At 41.4% G+C, this 21983-nt stretch overlaps 1 protein-coding gene across 2 annotated transcripts in view; it reads left to right on the top strand.

The window, feature by feature from the left end:
* The window catches only part of RORA (RAR related orphan receptor A), a 334738-nt gene extending 313085 nt beyond the window's left edge, over nucleotides 1-21653 (top strand). Inside the window, exons 4-12 of one of the 2 annotated variants that reach the window (XM_088520231.1) lie at nucleotides 2940-3025; nucleotides 10552-10693; nucleotides 12275-12481; nucleotides 15530-15651; nucleotides 16709-16841; nucleotides 17455-17562; nucleotides 18752-18862; nucleotides 19625-19737; nucleotides 21111-21653. In XM_088520231.1, the coding sequence (XP_088376357.1) occupies nucleotides 2940-3025; nucleotides 10552-10693; nucleotides 12275-12481; nucleotides 15530-15651; nucleotides 16709-16841; nucleotides 17455-17562; nucleotides 18752-18862; nucleotides 19625-19737; nucleotides 21111-21275 (1187 nt within the window). In that variant the 3' untranslated portion in view covers nucleotides 21276-21653. Of the gene's footprint in view, nucleotides 1-2939; nucleotides 3026-10551; nucleotides 10694-12274; nucleotides 12671-15529; nucleotides 15652-16708; nucleotides 16842-17454; nucleotides 17563-18751; nucleotides 18863-19624; nucleotides 19738-21110 lie in introns of both variants that reach the window. The other variant, XM_088520225.1, reaches the window with a different exon arrangement.
* The last annotated feature ends 330 nt before the right edge of the window (nucleotides 21654-21983 follow it).

The raw sequence follows: 21983 nt of genomic DNA, 5'->3' as shown, positions 1-21983 counted from the left end.
GGTTTTAGCAAGTACATATTTGCATGTCAAAGTTAAAAGTGGGGAAAATATTTTCACCCTTGTAAGGAAAATGCATAATCTTGGTACAGGCAATTTGCATTTAGTAAGTGTAAAGTATCCAAGTCCTTTCATGCCATATGGAAAGTGTATGAACTTGCGACAGCGATTCCATGTCTATGAGCTGATTTGCAACGGCAGCCCCGTAGAGCAGTAATTGATCTGATGTCTCCCCATGCATTAATTTGTAACACAATTGGTTGTGGCAATCCCAAACAATTTGTGCTTCTGAGTTTCAGCCCACTGTACCACATCTCAAAAGTGCAATGTTAAGTTCAAGTATTAAATGTGGTGCACTAATTGAATCTAAGTGCCTAGAAGATTTACTAAATTCAAGGAAATCTGGAGTTCTAAAATTATAGCTAATTGGGTGCCACTACTCATATATACAACAATCCACAGATACTGGCAGAGCTAGAGCCTGCTTCTGTGTAGATTCTGTTTTGTTATAAGAATAATACACCCTGGAAAATGCATTTGGGACTAATTATTGCACCTTTTAGACTATTAGTAACCTAGCTTCGGGGCATCACTTTGAAGGGATGTTACATTCCTCCAGAAACAGTCTGCAGATGCCCTGTTGCTTAAGAAACAAGGATTGCATAGACAGGCTTCATGGGTGATTTAACTAATATGCTGAAGATTGTAGATAAACAAGATCCAATTATATCATTGCTATTCATAATAAGGCAGTAATTACGTGTATAAAAGTGAAATGTAAAAATATATCGCCATGTAGCTGTTCAGATGGGTCTTGTCAAAGGAGCTGGAGTAGCCTGGTGATTCACTAGCAGAGTATCCTCTTATATTCTAGTAAGCATATATTGAAAAGGCATGATTGGGAATTGATGGATCTATTCCTGAATCGGTCTACAAGATTTCTGTGTGAGTTCGAACTTTAGGTTACATAAGTTTTGAATTTCGGGGAATTTCAGTCTGTTCTTCAATTTATTAATGCATAATATGAATGCAAAGTGGGGCTCATACTACCTTTCCTGCTCTGAAGCTTTGTTCATAAACAAGTGCTGTACCTAGATGGTGTGGTAGTAATTAATGCAGTAGTGCATTACTAAAGAAATATACACTTTATTTTTCCCTTTTATGATTTTACTTCCTGCTCTATTATGTTAAATGTGTTAGCTGAGAGCAAAGTGAAATTAAAACACTTTTTGGAGGACTGCAGGAAGAAGTATTTGTTCCCCTAAGTGTCCTAAACTGACCCTTTAATTTCAGCCTATGGCTTTGTTGCTGCAGGGCAGGTGTGGGCTGAGATGTGAAGAATGCAGAGCTCCTCTGCGGGAATCGGTTGCAAGCGGCGTCCTCGCGTGCGCCAGCGCTTTGGGGACTGCTGATACGGAGATGTCAGCGAGGCAGCGGCATAGCCGTTTAGCTGCTGCGTACTGCTTTCCTCAGCAGAGCCTTTAGGTTCCTGGGAGCAAATGGGAATTATTCAGGACTGCTCCATTCACGGCATTTGACGGGCTCTGGGGAATGCTTCCAAGGTGTATTTTTGCATAGTCACATCAAGTTTCCTGGTCCTATAGTGTTGGCCTGATCCTGCACTCTGGTGTTGTGCTACAGGGAAGCAGCACACAGTAACATGGGGAAATACAACTAAAGCTACATTGATGCATTGTAAGAAGATATTAATGCAATTTTATGTGTTGCCACAGTCTGGGCTGCCATAAACGTGATGAAATAAAGGCTCTCTGAAGCAATGAGGCATCGTGTGAATGGATTTAAGTCCCTTGCAGGAGATTAACTGCATTTTTGATTGTGAATGAGTCACTGTGAAGAGACCCAGCAAGAGTTGTGCTTGTCCTCCTGCCTGCAGTACCCTAGTTCAGGATAGGGAAGGAAAAACAAGCGTAGCTTGAGCTAAGAAAATTGCTGTGTTTTCTTTTTGTTGTTATTATCGATCTCATATGTTGACTCCCTCTTTGTGTGAGCATATGCACGTATACATATGTGTATGTGTAAAATACGGACTACTGATCTTTGGTATGGTAAAGCGTTGCCTCAGCATGGTCCTGTGGGAAGAGGGACTTTGCTGGCAAAATGCCCTTAGACACATGGGCGGGCAGTGGTTGGAGTGTTCCTGACACGTGGCAGCCCTCTGGGGAGCTGCTGCCGTTGAGGGATGCGTGCAGGGGGCTTTGTCATACAGTAAGCTGAATGAAATAGGTGTGTGTGACATACCTGTGAAGTTGGGTTAAAAAAAAATCAGTGCTGTCATGGTTCATGTCTCTCTGGCACTTTCCAGAATCTGTTTTCTCCGTTGATTTTTGCAAGCTCAATACAGTGCAGCTGCATTTTCTCCCTTATTCTCTCTGTGGGAGCTAATGCACAAATATGTACTGATAATTTGCTTACAATTTAGGTATGTAAAACTTGGATTTCCTGTGTAAAATAGTATTTACCGTGTTACATGGCTTTCATCCTGGCCTGTGACGTGGACTAGATGTTTCTGTTTAAGGCGTTCGTTCGGTGAGCTTGCATTTTTAGGCAAGGCAAACCTTAAAAGTTACCCTTTATAAAATCACAGGTGCAAGTTTGGAAGAAACCTTTTTGGCATCTTTTTAGCTCTTTGGCCAAAATCAAAACTCTCCTTTTTGGCTTCGAAATGCTGATTCTAGCTTTCTTGTGGGTTCTTAAGCACCTTCTCCAATGACCCATTTTAATAACCCAAAAGCTATTATATAACGAGCAGCCATAATTTAGTCCAAAGCTCTAGGGGACCCTCGGAGTTCAGCAATGAATAGTTAATGCAGTATAATGTTTAGCAGGTTATTAGTTTTCACTGTACAAATGCTGATCAGGGAATGCTTTTATAAGGTGTTTAAAAGAAAATGTAATTAACTGGTTGTGTGCTTCTGTTGCAGCTCAAATTGAAATTATTCCATGCAAGATCTGTGGAGACAAATCATCAGGAATCCATTATGGTGTCATTACGTGCGAAGGCTGCAAGGTAAGCGTCTCAAAAATTAAGTTTTAAAACATCTGCATTTGGCCTTCTGATAGTGATTCTTTCCCTTCATTTTTTAAAAAGCAAATACTGCAGGGAAGTGAAATCAGTAGATTATGAAATCAGCTGGCAATTCTAAAGTACTATCTTTATCTGGTTTTTAAATAGGGCATTTTTGTGCACTGTCTCACCACCTCCCAAACTTTTAGGACAGGCATTAAACATCATAGGGCTCTCAGCAGTGCTCTGTGTGCACTGTCTCACTGTAAATAAGAAGAGGAGGGGAACAGAAACCACTTAGAGCAAATCCCAAAGGATCTGGTCTGTGGATTCACTTGAGAAGGAATCTGTGGCTTTCTCAATTCTCCTTCTGCATTTTTGTTTTGTTTTGTAAATTGCTAAGAAGCTGTGTTGAGGTAAGGTGAGACTGCTCACAGCCATTTTCCCTTATAAACTGCTTCAGTCACACATTTATTTTACTTAGAAGACATAGAAGGTAAAGGGATAGCTGTGGAAGGTGCTGTTGCACAAACAGCACGTTAACTGGTGTAAAAGCTGCCCAGGTCTTCCTGTGAGTAGTGCCTCTTCCTTAGACTGTCTCTTGCTGCTCTGGGAAGTTCAGTCTTTTATTCTTTTTTCTGAATTTGAACCCTCAGTTACTCTGGTGTGCACGGATTACAGTACAAATATTAATGTTTTGTTTAGTTTATCTCTCACCACAGAGAGTTAAAGCAGACAATGCTAACACTAGCCCAAGGTGTGCTCTGAAGCTAATCGCTCCTTTTGTCACTAGCACAGAGTTACCACGCTAGCTGGGGAGTGACCTGGTGTGCACATCTGTGCTTTGTTTGTTGCTTTTCTCGCAGAAGTACGTGTTGCAATTCAGTCCTGATAGGTTCTCTGCTACTGATCTACACTTCAGAATTGAAAAAAATGTTTTTGTTGTTGGTGTTAGTCTGTTCCCCCGATACGCTTGATACTGCCTTCCATCTTCAAAAAATAACTCTTTGCCTTCATATTCTCAAGATTTCCTTTTTTTTTTTTATGAAGAGTATTTTTGCATTTTCATTCTTGCATCCTTTCAGTCTCATGGTATGAAATAAGCAAAAGTATTAGAATGAAACAGAACTGCCCCTCCTGACCATTGTGACCCTGCTGTTGCTATGGAAGATGCAAAAAATCCACTGAAAAAGCACTGATCGTTGTTTTCACTTCTGTGGAGTAGCTGAACAACATTTATTGACTTCATTCTTGTAAAGTGGCAGGTACTACCACTAACAATTCTGCTCTACAGTTCCACCTTATCCAACAATAACAATTTATTTGTAAGGTCTGAGACCTCTGTAATGCTTAAATGGTCTGGCCTGGTATACCTGAAAGACTGCCTTAGAGCCGTGACGAGCACCGTTGTCAAGAGACTGAGGCTAGGGCCTGTCTCTGCAGAAGACAGGGCTTTCTTCACACGCTTGCTGCTGAGCAGGAACAGACTGCCAAAGCAAAGGAACGTTGCCAACTGCATTATCTTTTACTTCATCTTCATGCATTTCTTCTACCTTGCAGTCTCCAAGTATTGTATATGACAGAAGCCCGTAACAAAAGCGGTAGGATAGCAACATAAAGAAGGAAATAACAAGAGTGAACTATATTGACAGTCACATCAGTTAATACATAGCTGGGTAGGTACTTGTTACTGCAGGAAACAGAAATATTCATTGAGAGTTCCTCCCTCACGTTGCCTGGGCTTTGATGGGAATAAACATAAAAGTATGAATTATTAAGAGAGATCCTTTCTGTACCTCCATAGTCAAAACAGCAGCTGTTAGCCTGATAGTGAGGAATGCATCTGCAGTCCCCCAAGTTTCAGAGCAAAGAGTTTCCCTTTGAGCTCCCTCAGTCACCGGTGCGAGACTTGCTCTGCCCTGAGGAATCATCCGGACCGGGCACTGGGTGATCAAGGGTACGAGAGCTGGCAAGCGTGCTGGGGCGAGAGAGATTGAGGAGAGAAATAACTCTGAAGTTCACATTTTAATGCCCAGATGACCTGCAAATAGTGACAGATAGGGAAGTGCTGCTGGGGACAAGTCATGGGAAGAATTGATCATGGCCTAGAGAGCATTTAAAGTGCTCTGCTGTAGCAGATAGATTTTGTTTGTGCTGTGCTCTTCTGCAGTAATATCAACAAAGTCTCACCCAACAGAACTATTTGGCTGATGGAAAAGCTGGCATAACTTGGCTCCTGCCAAATGAGCCAGGTGTGTATTGGTATGTTTTTTCCCCTGAAGTGTGTTTTCCAGCTTCTCTGTGGCTGTGAGCCCTGCAGGTTTGAGCATGCTGACAGCGCTCTTCATGTTTTGCTAAACCTTCTTCTGTGAAAACGCTTTGGGATTTTTCTCGCTGCGCAGTCGAGCTCCCAGCCCTGCCCTCAGAGCCACAGGCTCATGGCCCTCACCAACCCTGCGGCCCCGGGAGCCAGTGGGCTCTGCACAGATGCTGCAGCCCAGGCGGGTGCCTCTGCGGCAGCGCTGGGGCCACCGTCACCAGGAGGCAACACCCGGGCCGCGGCGCCAGCCGGGGCCGTCCGCGCTCATCCATGGCAGCAGCCAAGGGGCTCTGCAGCCCTCCTCGCTCCAGCTTAACACGAGCTCTAACATTACTTAATTGTGATGGTAACATAAATGTTACTGTTTAAATACTAACAGCCACTACAAACAGCATTCATTTAAAACCTGAAGTGAAGCAAATCTGCATCACAGATCATGGAAAAGTTGCGCTCAAACTGATATTTGCTGATCTTGCTGCCCTGCTGCAGTGTCGGGAGGCTTATATTTCATACGCTTTAGTGAAGCTTTCAAACCAGTTTTTACTGCTATATTGTATTTTGCCTGCAAGAATTGAAGGCATCAGTAAGGTCTTTCTCAAGAAGCTTTCATTTACTACCTTGTAATGGTGTTAGTGTTTTTTTTAATGTAGAAACTTAGATTTGTATCCTGCACAAACATCACTGAGCACTTCCAAAACATAGACTTATTTATCTGAATATGAGTTTCTCTTTTTCTAAAAAAAAAAAAAAAAAAAAGTAAAAAACCTCCTCCCCCTTTTTTGCCCACCCTGAAAAATGAAGTTTATGCTTGAACACTTTTTAAATGTATCTAAGAGAGATTTAGTGGCTTTTATGGCTTATTAAAGACCTTTAAAACAGGCATCTCTTTTTCTCTGTCTGATTGTTGTTGTACAACATATGATGAGAAAAAGGGAAGGTGAATTTAGTCTATTAAGACTCCTACTCAGAAGCATGAATGAAGAATAAGACAAACTGGACTGAGAAGACAATTCTTATGTTGTGTTTAAAGTTAGAAAAAAATTCCATGCTGTTACCTGTACTCAACAATTCTTTAACCACCTGTTGTGGATGCCACTAAAAATCTCTTGCTCCACGCCAGGGATCAGGGAGGAAAAGCAGATCAACGTTGATACGCCCATCCTCGTTCCTCAGAGCTGCATGTTCAGTTCCCTTCCTGAATGGGGAGACCCCTCTCTAAAATCCACTAGATGGATTTTAGAAAAAACTTTTTAACATCAACTCAGGCTTTGGCTCTACAAGGAGAAATTATTGTCAGAAAATGCCTGAATGCTTCATAAGGACATATAGCAAAGCATTTAGTTTGAAATCAAAGCTTCTGTCTTTGAACTATGTTATTATACTTTTGGTGTCAACAGTGTCAGTTCCTGCCCAAGTACCTCACTATTGGTACCAAATGTGTTGGTACAACCACTCTCTCTGCTTGAATGGAAGCAGCTGATCTCATAAAACCACTCATGTGGGATGTTTCTGGGCATTTCCAGCCTTTCAGAGGTGTATCTGTCTCCTGGGCCTTGTTAGGGTGGAGGTTGCCTTGTTCATCGTGAATACAAGGAGCTGGCTCTGTTGTCCCTTCAGAAGACAGTACTTGGTACCGTCATTTCCTGTCTTGCATTACGTTTTAAATTTAGACTGTGTGTACATCCAGCTGGTTGGTTTCTCAATCTCTCATTACCTTTTATTTAATTCAGTGTCACGTTGACTCTAGATATTTACGTCCAATTCATGCTTTTGAAGATTGTTTTTTTTAATTGTTTTCTGACTAACCAAATTTAAGTAACGTGCGATAGAAAAGAGATGAGCTGCGTTACATAAACGACTAGGATGAAGACTTGTAAAACCTGGTAAACACACTGTAACATCTCCCTCCTGTATTTATTGCATATGTAAAACGACAGTGGGTTTTGCATTGCTGCAGCTTTGTAACCAAGTACTTTATTAGCAAAGTCTATTAACAAATGTTGCCTCAGCGCTCCTCTCCCTGTGAAACTAAAAAGTTCTCATGGTCACAGAGGGGCCAAGAGTCTGCTGTGAATGTTTTAAATTTCTTATGTGTGACAATGTATTTCTTTCCAGTGTTTCTATGAAGAAAAATTGAGTGAGTTTGCTTTAGAAGAAAGTAAAAGAATGAGCCCCCCAAGTAGTTGTTATTGCTGAGAATATTGCAAAACTTAATGATACGTGGAAGTCTTTAAGTGCTGGCTATAAATCACGGGATTATGAATAAGGCTTTGTTGTCCCGGGCGTGTGTACAGTCATTCTGGAGCGGCTGCCATTAGGCTGCAGCGAGGCAGCTGTCAGCTGTTTTCTTGTAATTAAACAGCCAATGAGCAACTAATTAAGACATATGTGTATACAGAAGTGGAAGTAGGTATGTTAATGAACTGTAGGAATCAATTCATTAAATGAAAATCTGTCAAAAGGAGAAACTCGAGATGAGCGTCGGAGGCGGCGCCTCACGGAGAGGGCGCCCGCGCCGCAGGGCCGGGGCCTGCGCGGGGCTCTGAGGCAGCCGCAGAAGCCGGGCACAGGCTTTGCAAAAGCATTTCCAGCTCTTCTTTAGCCAGTCAATGGTCAAACTGACTAGCAGATAAATTCTGTGCTCTTCTTTCCTAAACTTGATTTTCGGCAGTGTTTGAAAACCCAGCTATAAGGGACCTGACACACAGGCCGGAGCACAGGCCGGGGTGTGCGCTGCCCTCTCTCGCAGGGCGCTCACCCTGTGTGGGTGATGCTCCCGTGTGGGTGCTCCCAGCAGAGCATGCAGGGATCCATGCAGCAGCCTTGGGCACGGGCTGGCTCCGTGCGCTGCCCCCGCACACCCTCCGGAGGCAGCCGGAGCCCTGACGCGCCGCGTCTCCGCGGTGCGCGAGAGGCCTGAGCAGAGGGGCCCGGGCCCCCGCGCTGCGCCCTGCCTGTGCGGTCACCGGTGCGGCCGCAGGTGCCTCCGGAATGATACGGGACACTAAGGACGACTGAGAGGTTAGGAAGCGCGTAAGTGAATGACAACAGGAGAGAACGATTTTGTGAATAGAAAGAAAATAAAAGGTTTGTGATTTCATCACCAATTCAATCCCAAATCTTAGATGGGAGCATTTCTGAGCTTACAAGTTTAGGTTCATTTCTGTTCATTTCAGCAAGTTTAGGTTCATTTCTAAAATTTGCGGTTTGGCTTTTTTTTCCATCTTCTTTGATTGCTGCTGCTGTTTTCAGCATGCCCCTGTATGGCTGCAGTTTGTTTGGAACAGCACTCTGTTACATCTCTGCCTTGGCAAAGTGCAAGTGCTTTTAAAGGCCTCAGTTTTAGGCAGTTCTGCTCTATTGAAAATTTAGCTTCAAGCTGTAACTTAGTTGATATGTTGTACACTAAAATGTATTGAGCAGCTGTGTCTCTAGGGAAAATCTGGAAAAAGCTAAAAGCCCAGACATTTTTCCATTATAATGCTAAAAATAGTCCTCCTCTTGACAAGATATTTCTTGATAAAGAGAAATATGCCTAATTGACAATATAGATATCTAGCACAAAATTGGATCCCAGCTAAAGGAAACTGTATTGACCTTTGAGGTCCTGGGCCAGGCTCATTTTAGCTCTTGCTCAAGCTGGCTTTTCGGGATCCCATGCTGGCAGAAGATGTAGTAAAGTTTGTGTACAGCCGTGTCAGCCAGTGCAGCTGTTTGGAGAACCCAAGGGGACAGTAAGGGGAGCTGCAGAGCCTTCATCACCAGAAAGTCACCGGCGGAGCTGGCATCTCACCCTGCTTGTCCAGCGCACACAACTTGCATTGCGGCGAGACCTTTCCGGCAGCGCTCGCGGAGCTGCAAGGGGAGCTGTCTGCCCCGGCACCCGCAGGGTCCCTTCCTCAGGGTGAAATGCTCTCCATCAGACCTCGGTATCTGCAGTACTGTCAGTCCCGTGCCCCTGCTGACACACACTAGAAGAAAGTTGAAATGGAATTCCACAGAAACAAAGTTCAGAATAAAGAGAAAAGAGGCAGTGTGCAGGTGTGTGGGACTGAGGGAAGGCATTCCCGTTTCCCCGGTGGTTGTACTCCGTGTGTCCCAGCAAAGCCCTCGTGCTGAAGGCCGAGGTCCTGCTATAACATGGTGCATCTGGCTTTGTGTGGGGCAGCTGTGTGGCCCTCTGGGTGGCAGGAGGCTTGCGAGGACGTCCCTTACTTGTCACGCAGCGATGCCTGCGGTTTAGTCCAGCGAGCGTCTGGGCAAAGGGTGCGTGTGCCAAGGCACTCCCGAGTGTGGCCTTCGAATAAATAAAAAATTGGTAAAAGTCCAGCTTTAATTAAAGGGTGCCCAGCCTTTCTGAGGAAGTATTTTCTTTGCAACACTGTTAATTAATGCATTATGTAGCAACATAAAACTAAAATACTGTGTTCAGTGCTCACAGCTGCCTCTTTAGAGTGACTCCATCTTCCCAGCATCCCTGTGAGGCCGGTGCCAGGCACGCAGCAGTCTGGGCAAACAAAGAAACAAACTTCAAAGCAAGCAGCTGCCCAGGGGTTAATGAAATGCCCCACTCGGATGGGGAGCCCTGAGTCGTAGCTGCTGCGTAACCTTCCAGGGCTGGTTCCCCGGCAGAAAGGATTACCCCTTGCTGTCAGCCTGGAAAGAGAAAATAAATACATGAATGAAATGTTTCCCCTTTCCTCTCCCTAATAATTACAACCCGAGTAGAACCGGAGCTCAGGTGTCGCCATCAAACCTCTTGCTCCCCTTCCGTAACAAATGTTGTTCTTTGCAGAGGGGCTGCGAGCCTGGAGCGAGGCACGACGGCAGCCGTTGTCCACACCGGTGGCCACGCTCGCTGTGTTGACCCAACAAGGATGAGGGAATCAAGCAAATCTAGGTTTCTGGTTAGCTTTATGGCCTCTAGAAAGAATCAGTATATAGTGTTACCATGTCTTATACAGGGTTTGTAAAATCACGGAAAAAATGTGCAATTCCATTGTGAGTCATAACACTTTTTTATGAATTGTTCTCTGCAGGTTACTGGTCTTTATTTGTTTCCAAGAGGAAAAAAAACAAAAGCAAAAAAAAAATCCCTTAGTTGCTTAAACTGCACTTGAATATCATTTTCTGTTCGTTGTGCTGCCTTCCAGAGTGTTTCTTCATCCATTAACAGCTTCTTGACTTACATTTTGCAATTCTACCACAGGGCTTTTTCAGAAGGAGTCAGCAAAGCAATGCTACCTACTCCTGTCCTCGTCAGAAGAACTGTTTGATTGACCGAACTAGTCGAAACCGCTGCCAACACTGTCGATTACAGAAATGCCTTGCTGTGGGGATGTCTCGAGACGGTGAGCTCTGCTGCTCTCCTTTAATTGCGAAAAAATAATATATCTTATACTGTGTATTCAGCTGGAACAACATAGCATTTAAAGTTCTTGTGCACCAAGCTGACAGTGATCTCTGAGTAGCTTTTATGTGTTGTTATACATTTACATAAATATATATAATTCAGGACATGTATGAAGTTCTTGATATTTTTCCACTCATACTAAAGTTCTCAGTGAAGATCTTGGCTTCTAGTGACTTCTTGGAGATGTAGTTTCTAGTCTAATATTAGTACTTTCTTTATGTGTTTGCTTCTACTTAAATGACATAGCTTAGTTGCAGGTAACAATTTAGTGTGTTTTCTCAAACCCCTGTCTTTTTTTTTTTAAGACTAGATCCTGAAGAAAATATGTTTCATTGCAGTTAACATTAAGCTCAAAATTACACCTAATATAATGATGAAAATGTACCTCACTATAAAATGGAAGCTTATATAACACAATTAGAACTGGATTTGCAGCTGATATTTGCACACCTCCATAGATTTAATGAAGCTGCCATCACTTACCCAAGATCTGACTCAGTCTTTTCCCCTTCAGTGGTGACAGCAGCATTACATGGTTCTGCAATACATACTCATTGCTCCATGCACATGAAGCCTGCTTAAGAAGGAGACAGTTTTCAGATTACATTTACTCCTTAAATTACACTGTTATCTTTTTTTTTTTTTAAATTGGGTGTGAAACTAGAATCCTGAAAGAGTTGATCCTGTAATGACCAGTTCGTTTGCTTTCCTATAGAGAAGTACAGGTTGGTAGTCACCTTCCTAAACTATGAAGCTGTTGTAGCTGACAGAAGTCCTAGAAGTCACATATCATATTCTCAGGAATTCACTGGACATGCCAAGCCAGTTGCTTCTGGCTTACACCTAATATACAAGTTTTCAAGTTAGATTTTTTAAAGTATTACTTATTTGGAGTGTGTGTGTGTGTGTATGGTTTTTTTCAGTAACTTGGTAAACATTTTAGCCAAAGAAAATCTTCGCTAGTCACAGTAAGCTTCACTGAAAGCTGTTCCTGTGGCTTTCCCCATGTGCTTTGGTCCTAATATCAGTAAAGCTTGCTTTTGATATTTTTGGAATATTCCCTATATGCTTATACTTAACTTCTACATTCGCTTTGTAACCTGGATATACAACTAGTAGGAATTAGGCTGTTCATCTAAGACCAACATATTATTATTTAATTAATATCAACTAATAATTTTATATGTTTGATTTCAATGCCTAAGAGATCTATCTGCCAACTTCAGTGGATCTGTAAGAGAGAGTCTTTTAGGTACAGAAGTGGAAAGCTAAGGAATTAAGCTAAAATGGTAACTCTAAAGTCCAGGATAGATAGGATGCTAAAATTGTCTTTCAAAGAGCAGATGCTGGAGTTCAGTTACTCCAGTCTAAATGGCAGATGTGATTTTTTAGGTCTGCTCATCTTGCCTTTTTTTAGTTTTTTATACTGTGTCCTTCACTGTAGTATTTAAAGACCCAAGGCAATGGCAATACAGGAGCAGTCTATAGAAATGAAATGTATTGTGTGTCTGTATTTCAGCTGTAAAGTTTGGTCGAATGTCCAAAAAGCAGAGGGACAGCTTGTACGCGGAGGTGCAGAAGCATCGAATGCAGCAGCAGCAGCGAGACCACCAGCAGCAGCCAGGAGAGGCAGAACCACTCACACCGACATACAATATCACCACCAATGGGTTAACAGAGCTCCACGACGACCTCAGTAATTACATTGATGGGCATACCCCTGAAGGTAGCAAAGCAGACTCTGCAGTTAGCAGCTTCTACTTAGACATACAGCCTTCTCCAGATCAGTCGGGTCTTGATATTAATGGAATCAAACCAGAACCAATATGTGACTACACAACAGCATCGGGCTTCTTCCCTTATTGTTCTTTTACAAATGGGGAGACCTCTCCAACTGTGTCCATGGCAGAATTAGGTAATGAGAGAGAAAAGCTTCCATTGTAACTGTCTTAATAGTACCCTTTGGATTAAATTGACACATTTAGGCAGGCGATAGCGAGTACACTGTGTCAGTTTGGCTGTGAGCATGTCCAGGCATGCAAGTGCATGGTACCCTAATGGTGGCACGTGGGGAACACCTTACAGAACTGAGCAAAAGGTCCCAGGGGTTTGCGGTTAATCAGATCTAATAGAATTGCCCTTGTGTGAAATCTTTCTAGTAGAACTCTCTGAATACTCATTAACGAGCTAATTTTAAGCACTGAGCTGGCATACAGAGTATTTCTTCATTTGCAGATTATTTTTGAATGTTTTATCATTTTTTTTGTTATCTGTATTCTGTTTTGTAACACAAAATGATGAAACTGATTTTCTTTTGCTCTTTACCTGTACCTGGGAAAATGGAAACCATAACACCAATCTAATGTGGGGCTGGGTCTCCTCTACACTGCTCGGGGAGGAGAGTCTTGCTCCAGATACTTTACATGTAGCAAGTTCTGATAAATTCCCTAAGATCCTTATAATGCCAGTAGGTAGCACGCCTGGGTTTGCAATGATCACGCTTGGGCTGGAGTCCACAGGAAGGACCTTGTCAACATGCACGGCTTGAGTTAGAGCACACTCTGTGAACTGCTTATGAGCAACCTGGAACAGGACATTAAAAAAAGAACTTTAAGATTCTCCTACTCATTTATGCAGTCAGGGTTTTAAAACATCACTTTTGCTTGCTTAGACGGCATTTTTGCCAAATACTTCATTATGAAAGCAACCTAAAAATAGTTTGAAAAATCAAATGTTCCAAGTTATTTTTTTAAATTAGAGGCTAATAATGTGATATGAAATTTTGCTAGTTTTCTTTTAGTTTGTGCTCTTTTGAGAAATGTTGCAGAGAGGGAAAAGACGGCTTCTTTTTTTAATGTCTTCGTATTGCAAAATGCGGTTCTTTGCAATTGAATTTGTTGTGACAACCAAAATATGGTATCTGGCTTGAGTTCAAGTAACTTCAGTTACAGATGAATAGAAATGTGAAGTAAAAATGAGGATAAAGGCTCTGCTAGAAACTTTATCTCAATCAAATGGTTATTAATGTTTCGATGGGAGCTATTAATAGATTAAATTAAACTCTCAGAAAGAAGAAGGGCCTTTTACTTTTTAGGCCAGGTGTTGAGTTTGGAACACTGGCATAAGTTTGTCATATTACTTACCTTTATTTACATAGTTCTTGCCTTGAAACCCTCTGGAACGTGTGCTGGGTGCCCAGCAGTGACATTGCCAAACAATGTTTGGAGAATGTTTGTCTTCCAGACGGAGGTTCCAATTTAGGAGGTGTGGTTGCTCAATGAAAGTATTTAGGTGTGTGCCTAAGTAGGGGCCAGCGCTGAGGCCTGGCTTGGCGAATGCCTTGCTCATATTTCACCTTCTGCATCCTCCAAGGGCACGGGCCTGAGGCTGTCAGATGCTGCAAGGGAGTGCAGAAGTTGCTTTGAAATACCTGCTTGTAAACAAGCTGCTCTGAAATACATGAAAGCTGCAATGACAACAAAAATGCGAGCTGCTTTCTGCCCAACATTGTTGATTGTTTCTGTGGCTCATAGCACCTGATTTTGCTGAAGTATCCTGTATCTTAGCTACATTTTGGGTGTTATCTGAAATCAGATGCTGAGTGCAGTAGCTGCGATAGGGAGTAGGTGGATGGGTGCAGCAGGTCAGGCTGTCAGGAGCTGCGTTTGGTTGTGTTTGAACTGGGAGGTTTCCTGGGGGACCTGACGGAGGGCTCCTGCAGGATAGTGGTGGGCAGGCGCGCTCCTGCCAAACCTAGCGTCTGTGTCTTCAGGTAATAGTAATAAATACTCTCTAATGAGTATATTTTATAAATAAATATTCTCTAATGATTCTCTGGATTCTCTAATGAGTATGTTTTCCTAACACTTTTAAAAATCATGTGATAGTAGGAAAAAAAAATAGCAAGTGTTTTTTTTTTTCTCCCTCAGAGGAGCCTTTGTGTGCTAGTGTCGGGCTCGGTAGGACGCTGACTGGATTCTCACTATCCGCAGGTCTTTAGGAGGAAGTTTCTGTTGTATCAAGTACAAACGAGTGTTTTGGAGCTGACCTGCGTGGCTGAGCGCGCTCGGTGCTCGCTGCCCGCGAAGCGCGTGGCGCGGGTTGGGCCGGGCTCCGCTCTGCCCGTCCTGCGCTCTGCCTTGCAGGGTCAGCACCTCTCGCACTGGTGGTTTTGCTATGGCTCCTCTCTGCCCAATTTTGATAACTGGCTTTAGCTCACTAAAAACAGCAAGGCCACTTGCTGAGTTTGCAATAGATTGCACCTTCCCTTGGTTCCCCTTCATTTTGCAAGCTTTCCTGTCTCAGCTGCTTTCTTTGGTACCCACTTTGGTGTTAAAAAGAAGTTTGTCCCAAATTTAAGTTTATTTATTCAGGGAGGAAAAAAAAAGTTCACCCAAGGAGCACAAACAAGCGAAAGGCCTCTGCATGGTCCTGTGCTGAAGTCGGGGACGAGGGCTGCAGAGGAGGAGGCGCGCGTGTGCAGGCTGCCCTCTAACGGGGCCGGCCTCGCGTCCCGCTCCGCCGCCCCTGCGCCTCTCCTCGCCTCCTCTGGGGAAGCAAAACCCCGGGACACAGGGAATTAAAGCATTTTTTTCTAACAGCCAACACCTTCCCCTCTTCCTCCCCCCAAAAATTTGCAACTGCAATGTGTTAGTTTTATCGTGTCTAAAGGTATAGCCTTGCATAATATATATGTGTGTGTATGTTTGTGTCTGTGTGTATAATACATATATGTATTTATTGTAAAATGTCTACCTTTTGGTCTTTCTCTTAGAACATCTTGCACAGAATATTTCCAAGTCACACATGGAAACTTGCCAATACTTGAGAGAGGAGCTACAGCAGATAACATGGCAGACTTTTCTGCAGGAAGAAATTGAGAACTACCAGAACAAGGTATAAAAGCATGTCAAACTACAGCATGCTCTTAAAAAATAATAATAATAATTAAAAAAAAGCATGGTTGGCCTGTGAAACTTCAATGTGAGCACGTGGCCTGTTCTGCCCTCTCTTGCTTGATATCTGATGGCCTAGTATTAAATAGTCTAGTATATAGCACTGTATTTCTAATCCAACTGTTTCTGACATGAATAAGATTCCCCAAATCCTGATTTAAATAAACCTATAAAATTTTAAGTTAAAAAAGTTTATTCTTAGTATTTTATTTTTGTATCTGGAGTCTGCAAGGTTGAAAAATTCTCTCTGTATAAGAAACTGATCTCCTCATAGTCAGCTATTGAAACCTGGAAGTATATGATAAGCACTTAATCTTACTTTTTTTTTTAATCGAACTAGGAAATCTGCCATTGCTATTTATGACTGTGAGAAATGTATAGTTTACTGAACTCAAAGACTCTTTGCAAATATATTTGCAGTTGAAGTCAGTTACATAGTTGCTACTTCTAATAATAGTTAAAATAATGCTAAAAATACTAAATAGCCCATAAGAATGTAATTTTTTAGTTTTTAGGTAGTTTCATTGTGAATTATTAATAAACATTTGAAAAATTACTATGTGCCTTATTTATGGTATTTACAAGATAATCTTCGTATCTGTATGTCTTTATCCTTATAAAGACCTGCTCGCTAAATAACTTCCATGCAGCAGGAAATGCGGAAGTTGACAGGAAGCATCTGATTATGCATTGAGAAGTTAGCTCTGCCAGTGTATTTTCTTTTGAGGAACAAGTAAAAGTCCCACTGAAATCATCAGATGCTTGGACACTTTTTGGTCATGAAACAAAATATCCCAACCTGGATCTCTCTGATGTCACCAAAGAAGTCTGAAAGTCATCCACATGAGACTTTGTTTTTGAGGTTAATTCCCCTTGTCTTATTAGCAGCCCGTAGGCAAGTGTGCAGGAGAAAATGTGTTCTGATTTGTTTTTCAGCTAAGTTTTACTTTACAAGAATGGGCATTCTAACCTTGATTAATAACTTTCCTCTCAAACAGCAAAGGGAGGTAATGTGGCAGTTATGTGCAGTCAAAATAACAGAAGCTATACAGTACGTAGTGGAATTTGCCAAACGCATTGATGGCTTTATGGAACTGTGTCAAAACGATCAAATTGTGCTTTTAAAAGCAGGTATGTTGGTGAATTTTAAGCTTTTTTTTCGGTTACTTTTGACTAAGGAAGTGCATACAATGACTATATACCTATATATGTTGGACAATCATCTTTCAAAATATTATGAGGGGAAAAAAATGTGCTGCTTTGTGTGAAGTAATATGCTTATTTTAGATATTCTGAGGAGAAAAGTTTGAATCTGAATTACATTTTCATTTGGAACAATGGGAGCAATGACTGCGTAAAGAGACTCAAAATTTTGGATTTGTAATAGCAAATAACATTTTAAGATAAAAATCTAGATAGTTTTCCACAACGTCTTGTAGCATTAATGCAGTTTACTGGGCATAGGCTTATGAATTTCATTCTGATGAATTGTTTGACTTCAGAGAAGTTACTCTAGCATATAATTACTACTTATTAGCATTAACAGTTACTTTAGCAAATCACCCTAAAGGGGTCTTTGAGAATTACATTAGTGCTACTTGCGAATCGAACACAAACACACTAAGACTGCTACCCTACTTGATCTGTACTGAACTGAGAGCATAGGACATGTATAAATCCTCTCTGGCTCTTTGCAATTGAAGTCCCTCCTTAAACAATCAAACTTACAATGTTTCTATCTTAGGGTCTTTAGAGGTTGTGTTCATCAGAATGTGCCGTGCCTTTGACTCCCAGAACAACACAGTCTACTTTGATGGCAAGTATGCTAGCCCAGAGGTTTTCAAGTCCCTAGGTAAGAAATTTCAAGTGTTGCATTTGAAACAAAAGAATAAAAATAATAAGATGTAAAAGCTAGAGGCCAGCTGCTTTAAAAAGTGACTATAATATGTAAAGTTACTATAAAAGTATTGTTTTTATTAAACTACGCTTTATTATTTTGAGATATTTGCATATTTTTGCTTATTTTAAAAGGATGCATTTAGTTGTGCTTAGGATTTGGTGTTTGGTAACCTGTTTTGGAGGGGCAGTGAAAAATGGCAGTGAGAATATGGCAGTGAAGAATGCTGTACAATGATTGAAGCATTCCCTGCCTTTTTAAAACACTGTAAAGTATAAAGCCAGAGTGCAAATACTTCAGAGTGCAGTATCAGGTGTGGGCTTCTACTCAGCTTCTAATGAAACAGTTTCATCTTTTTCCAATCAGACACAGAAATTTAAGTTGTGCTTGGAGCTGAGAGCTGCGGAGGAAAGCCTGTTCCAACACACATTGCGGTTCCCTCCAAAGCAGGGCTCTGCTTTTGCAAACTAGGAGAAGCGAGTGTAGCAGCTTCATTTACACGTGGGTGACCCAGAGCCTGGATGAGAATATGAAAGGACACACAGAGTTCTCTATCCACACAAAAAAGCTTTCAGACCTTGCTCCTGCATGGACCTTGTGTGCCTGCCTCCCCCTCCCTCTTCTGTGTGCTCTGTACCCTTAAAAACCATCATTTTGCCAGAACACATTTCAAACAGCCTGTCTGCAGCGGCAAGAGAAAGTTTCATTTAGAAAAACCACAAAGCTAAACTGAGGCTGAGTATTCTAGCCAAGTCATATAAAGATGAAATCTACATAAAGTGTTTAGAAATTTGGGAGAAAAACTAGCCAAACTTCATTTCTGAGGAGTTCAGAATTTGAAAATGGCTTGGGTTTTTGTCCATATTTATCTGAAAAGAATAGCATCTGGGAAAAATAGTACCTACAAAATCCCCCCAAAATGGCTGTCAGGGTATGGAAATTGGGGACTTAGTGGGAGTGGGGCAATAGCCTCTGCTTTGGGTGAGATCTCTCTGCTGTTACTTCATGATCCTTTAAAGAGAAGAGTATTCACCTACAAAGTATTCTACAGCCATCTTTCACCTCCTTCAGAATAAATAAATTATTCAGTAACTCGAAGCAGAAGCAGTTTTAAATTGTTTGGCATGTACCTTCTTTCTGGCAGGTTGTGAAGACTTCATCAGTTTCGTGTTTGAATTTGGAAAAAGTTTATGTTCTATGCACCTGACAGAAGATGAGATAGCTTTGTTTTCTGCATTTGTTTTAATGTCTGCAGGTAAGAGATTAAGTATTGCTCTAAGTTTATTTGGTAGAGATTATTTTTATTCTGAAGCCTTTTCAGTGATAATGCTAAGACTATCAATGTGAAATGTTGAGTAAGTGCCCCCTTCCTAACCAATATTTTGATTTTATTTTATTCCATATGTTGCAACTGTGAATTTAGAGATAAATCTGCTGAAAAAGTGAATCTTAATCTAATCCCCTATTTTCCATTTTTTTCTGCTTGCTGAGGATGCTGCTTCTTTAGGAAAGTTGAAATGCCTGTGAACGAGGCCACTAGGGCAGTCTAAGCAGGCAGGCAGAAGACAGCCACTGAATTTATAGTCAGCTTCAACTGTGTGGGACTTGTAGCTGTAGCAGAAGGTCTCAGGAACATGAAACCCGTAGGATGAGCACGTCCAGTGACAGCTCAGATGTGCCAAGCAGGGTGGCCATTCCAGCTTGCTACAAAGGTGCTGGGGCAGTTGTGTCCTAGCGTAGATACCTTCATGGCACCGTCCCGAAGCGGAACACACTGGGACTCCCAAGAGCCAGTCTGGGTCCAGGACATTCACTGGTAAAATAACATTGCTGTAAGTTCTGGGAAGGCTTCTTAGGTTGGGGGCAGCAAGGCATGAGTGCAGAAAGCCGGTCTGCATATGGCATGCCACTCAGGGGAGTGAACCCTGGCCTCGGGCAGGAGCACAGTGGACCCATTTCCTGGTGCACTTGTTGGGTGTTACGCGGCACTAGCAGTGTTCACTCTGTTTGTATTTAGATCGTTCATGGCTTCAGGAGAAGGTAAAAATTGAGAAACTCCAGCAGAAGATCAAGCTAGCACTTCAGCACGTCCTGCAGAAGAACCACCGAGAAGACGGAATTCTAACAAAGGTGAGAGGCCTGGCGGCCCATGGCACAGGGTGCACCCCTACGGATCAGCAATATCATAATGTTGCTAATTTATACTGTATAATCTCAGAATTCTTCCAAATCTAGCTGCCTAGATGAAATAATTTGCTACAATGGGGAGGGATGAAAAGATATAAAGACATGAATGACAGTGATTTTAATGACAGAAATTTTAATATTGAACTTCAGGAGCCATCAAAGCTTTTGTCCGTTTTTTCCTGCTGTGCACTGTTTCTACCACAGAGAATACTATTTCAGTTCTACAACATGCATGCCTTAATCCTCATGAAGTATCTCCCTGCCTGACAGTTAAATTGAGATAGGATGCAATATCTTAGCTAACCACGGTTTTTAGTATTCTAAGCAAAGTTTCCCCCACAGCCTTTTTCTCAGCAGTTCTTCCAAATATTGGTGGCCAGGGAAGAAAAAGGAGATATTGCAAACTATTACGCTAATCAAAAATGCAAAGGCAGAGTTAAAAGAAAATCTGCAGTGAAGGACTGGGAAAGGAGAGATCCTTACAGATGTAGTTCATTTTATACCTCACCACAGCTGGAAAGTTAATGTTTATTTTCACCCCACAGAAGTTAATCACAATAGAAGCAGGATGGCATAGCCTAATATAAAAAGCTTTTCAGATTGTCCTTGTTTCCAGCCTAGATCATATAATTCTCTTCCAAGCACATAATTTGGATACCTTTGTCAGAAGAGGAGGTTTCTGACATGTACTACATACAAATATGTAGTCAGAAATGTCAATGAGTATCTTAGTATTAGTAGTTTCAGATGTACACATTTTTCAGACTTGTAGAAAAAAATCACTGTTCTTTATTTGTCATAAATGAAAATAGCATGATATATTGCATTTCCAACTCCTTCCATAATATTCACATTGGATTTAAAAAAAATCAGGAATGCTCTCTCAGGAATGTTCTCTTTCAAGAAAATTGCTGAACTGTATGAAGGAGGATGCAGTCATGAAATAGTGTATCAGTTTGGTGCTTGTGGTTTTGCATACCTGATAGACTAAGATAAGAAGATATCCTAAGGATTCATGTTTCTAGGATCTTAAAGAAGAGATTCTTTCACAAGTAGCAATAATACATTATGTAATATTTTAAGATTAAGAGATTAAAACTTATTATTAATTAAGAGATTTTTATATATACATATATATATATATATATATACACACACTTAAATGTCACAAACATATTAGTTACTAAGCATCTGCAGTACCACTGTGAGGGTAAACGCCTGAAGTGAACTAAAAGTTCCGAGAGATCTTTAATCCTAGAAGCAAGATTGGGAGGCCTGATTTCATATATGACCATATGACTTGTGTTCTTTTGCAGTTAATATGCAAAGTGTCTACTTTAAGAGCACTGTGTGGACGACATACAGAAAAGCTTATGGCATTTAAAGCAATATACCCAGACATTGTACGACTTCATTTTCCTCCACTTTACAAGGAGTTGTTCACTTCAGAATTTGAGCCAGCGATGCAAATTGATGGGTAAACGTATCATCTAAGCACTTCTAGAATGTCTGAAGTACAAACATTAAAACTAAAGAAAGGAAAAGAAAAAAAAATAAAAGAAAGAAAACCAAGACACTTTATATGGCCCTGCACAGACCTAGGGAGCCAACACACTGCACATCTCTTGGCGGTCGGGGTCAGGCGAAGGATGGGAAACAATGAAACAAAGTTGAACTTGTTTTTCTCATGCATATGATTTCCATTATGCCTACAAATATGGACCCTTTTTCTGTCTCAACTTCTCAATCCTTGACCTCTGTTTACACAGACTGAGGGTACTAATGTCAGAAGGTTGTTTTCTCTCGTAGTTCACTGCCCAGACTTTTGACAGAACAATCAATTTGTTGATCAGAACAGAGTCCTGCTAGTAGTCAGCGATTGGTGTGCATTGCAGAGAGCTCAGCATCAGTTTGCACAACTTGCTCATTGTTTCATGAAGGACGATTTTTTTTCACCTACCACTGTTTGCCAGTAGACAGAATGGCATGAAAAGGGTCCATAGCAATAGCAACAATAGCATTATAATATATTACAGGGTAAATGGGCATGAAGACTATATATAGCAAAAGAGATATTGTTTATATATTGTTTTAATTAATATAAAATGTAGTTACTGGTATAGCTTTTCTTGTTGAATTGATAAGGCACTTTCATTTTGCACCTTTTTCTTTAAATTAAATGCTAGCGT

This window comes from Tinamus guttatus, unplaced genomic scaffold, assembly GCF_059628265.1.
Source record: "Tinamus guttatus ecotype Peru unplaced genomic scaffold, ASM5962826v1 Tinamus_guttatus_pri_ptg000004l, whole genome shotgun sequence".
NCBI classification, from domain to species: Eukaryota; Metazoa; Chordata; class Aves; order Tinamiformes; family Tinamidae; genus Tinamus; species Tinamus guttatus.
The sequence above is the reverse complement of the archived record's forward strand: the minus strand, read 5'-3'. Positions and strand labels throughout refer to the sequence as shown.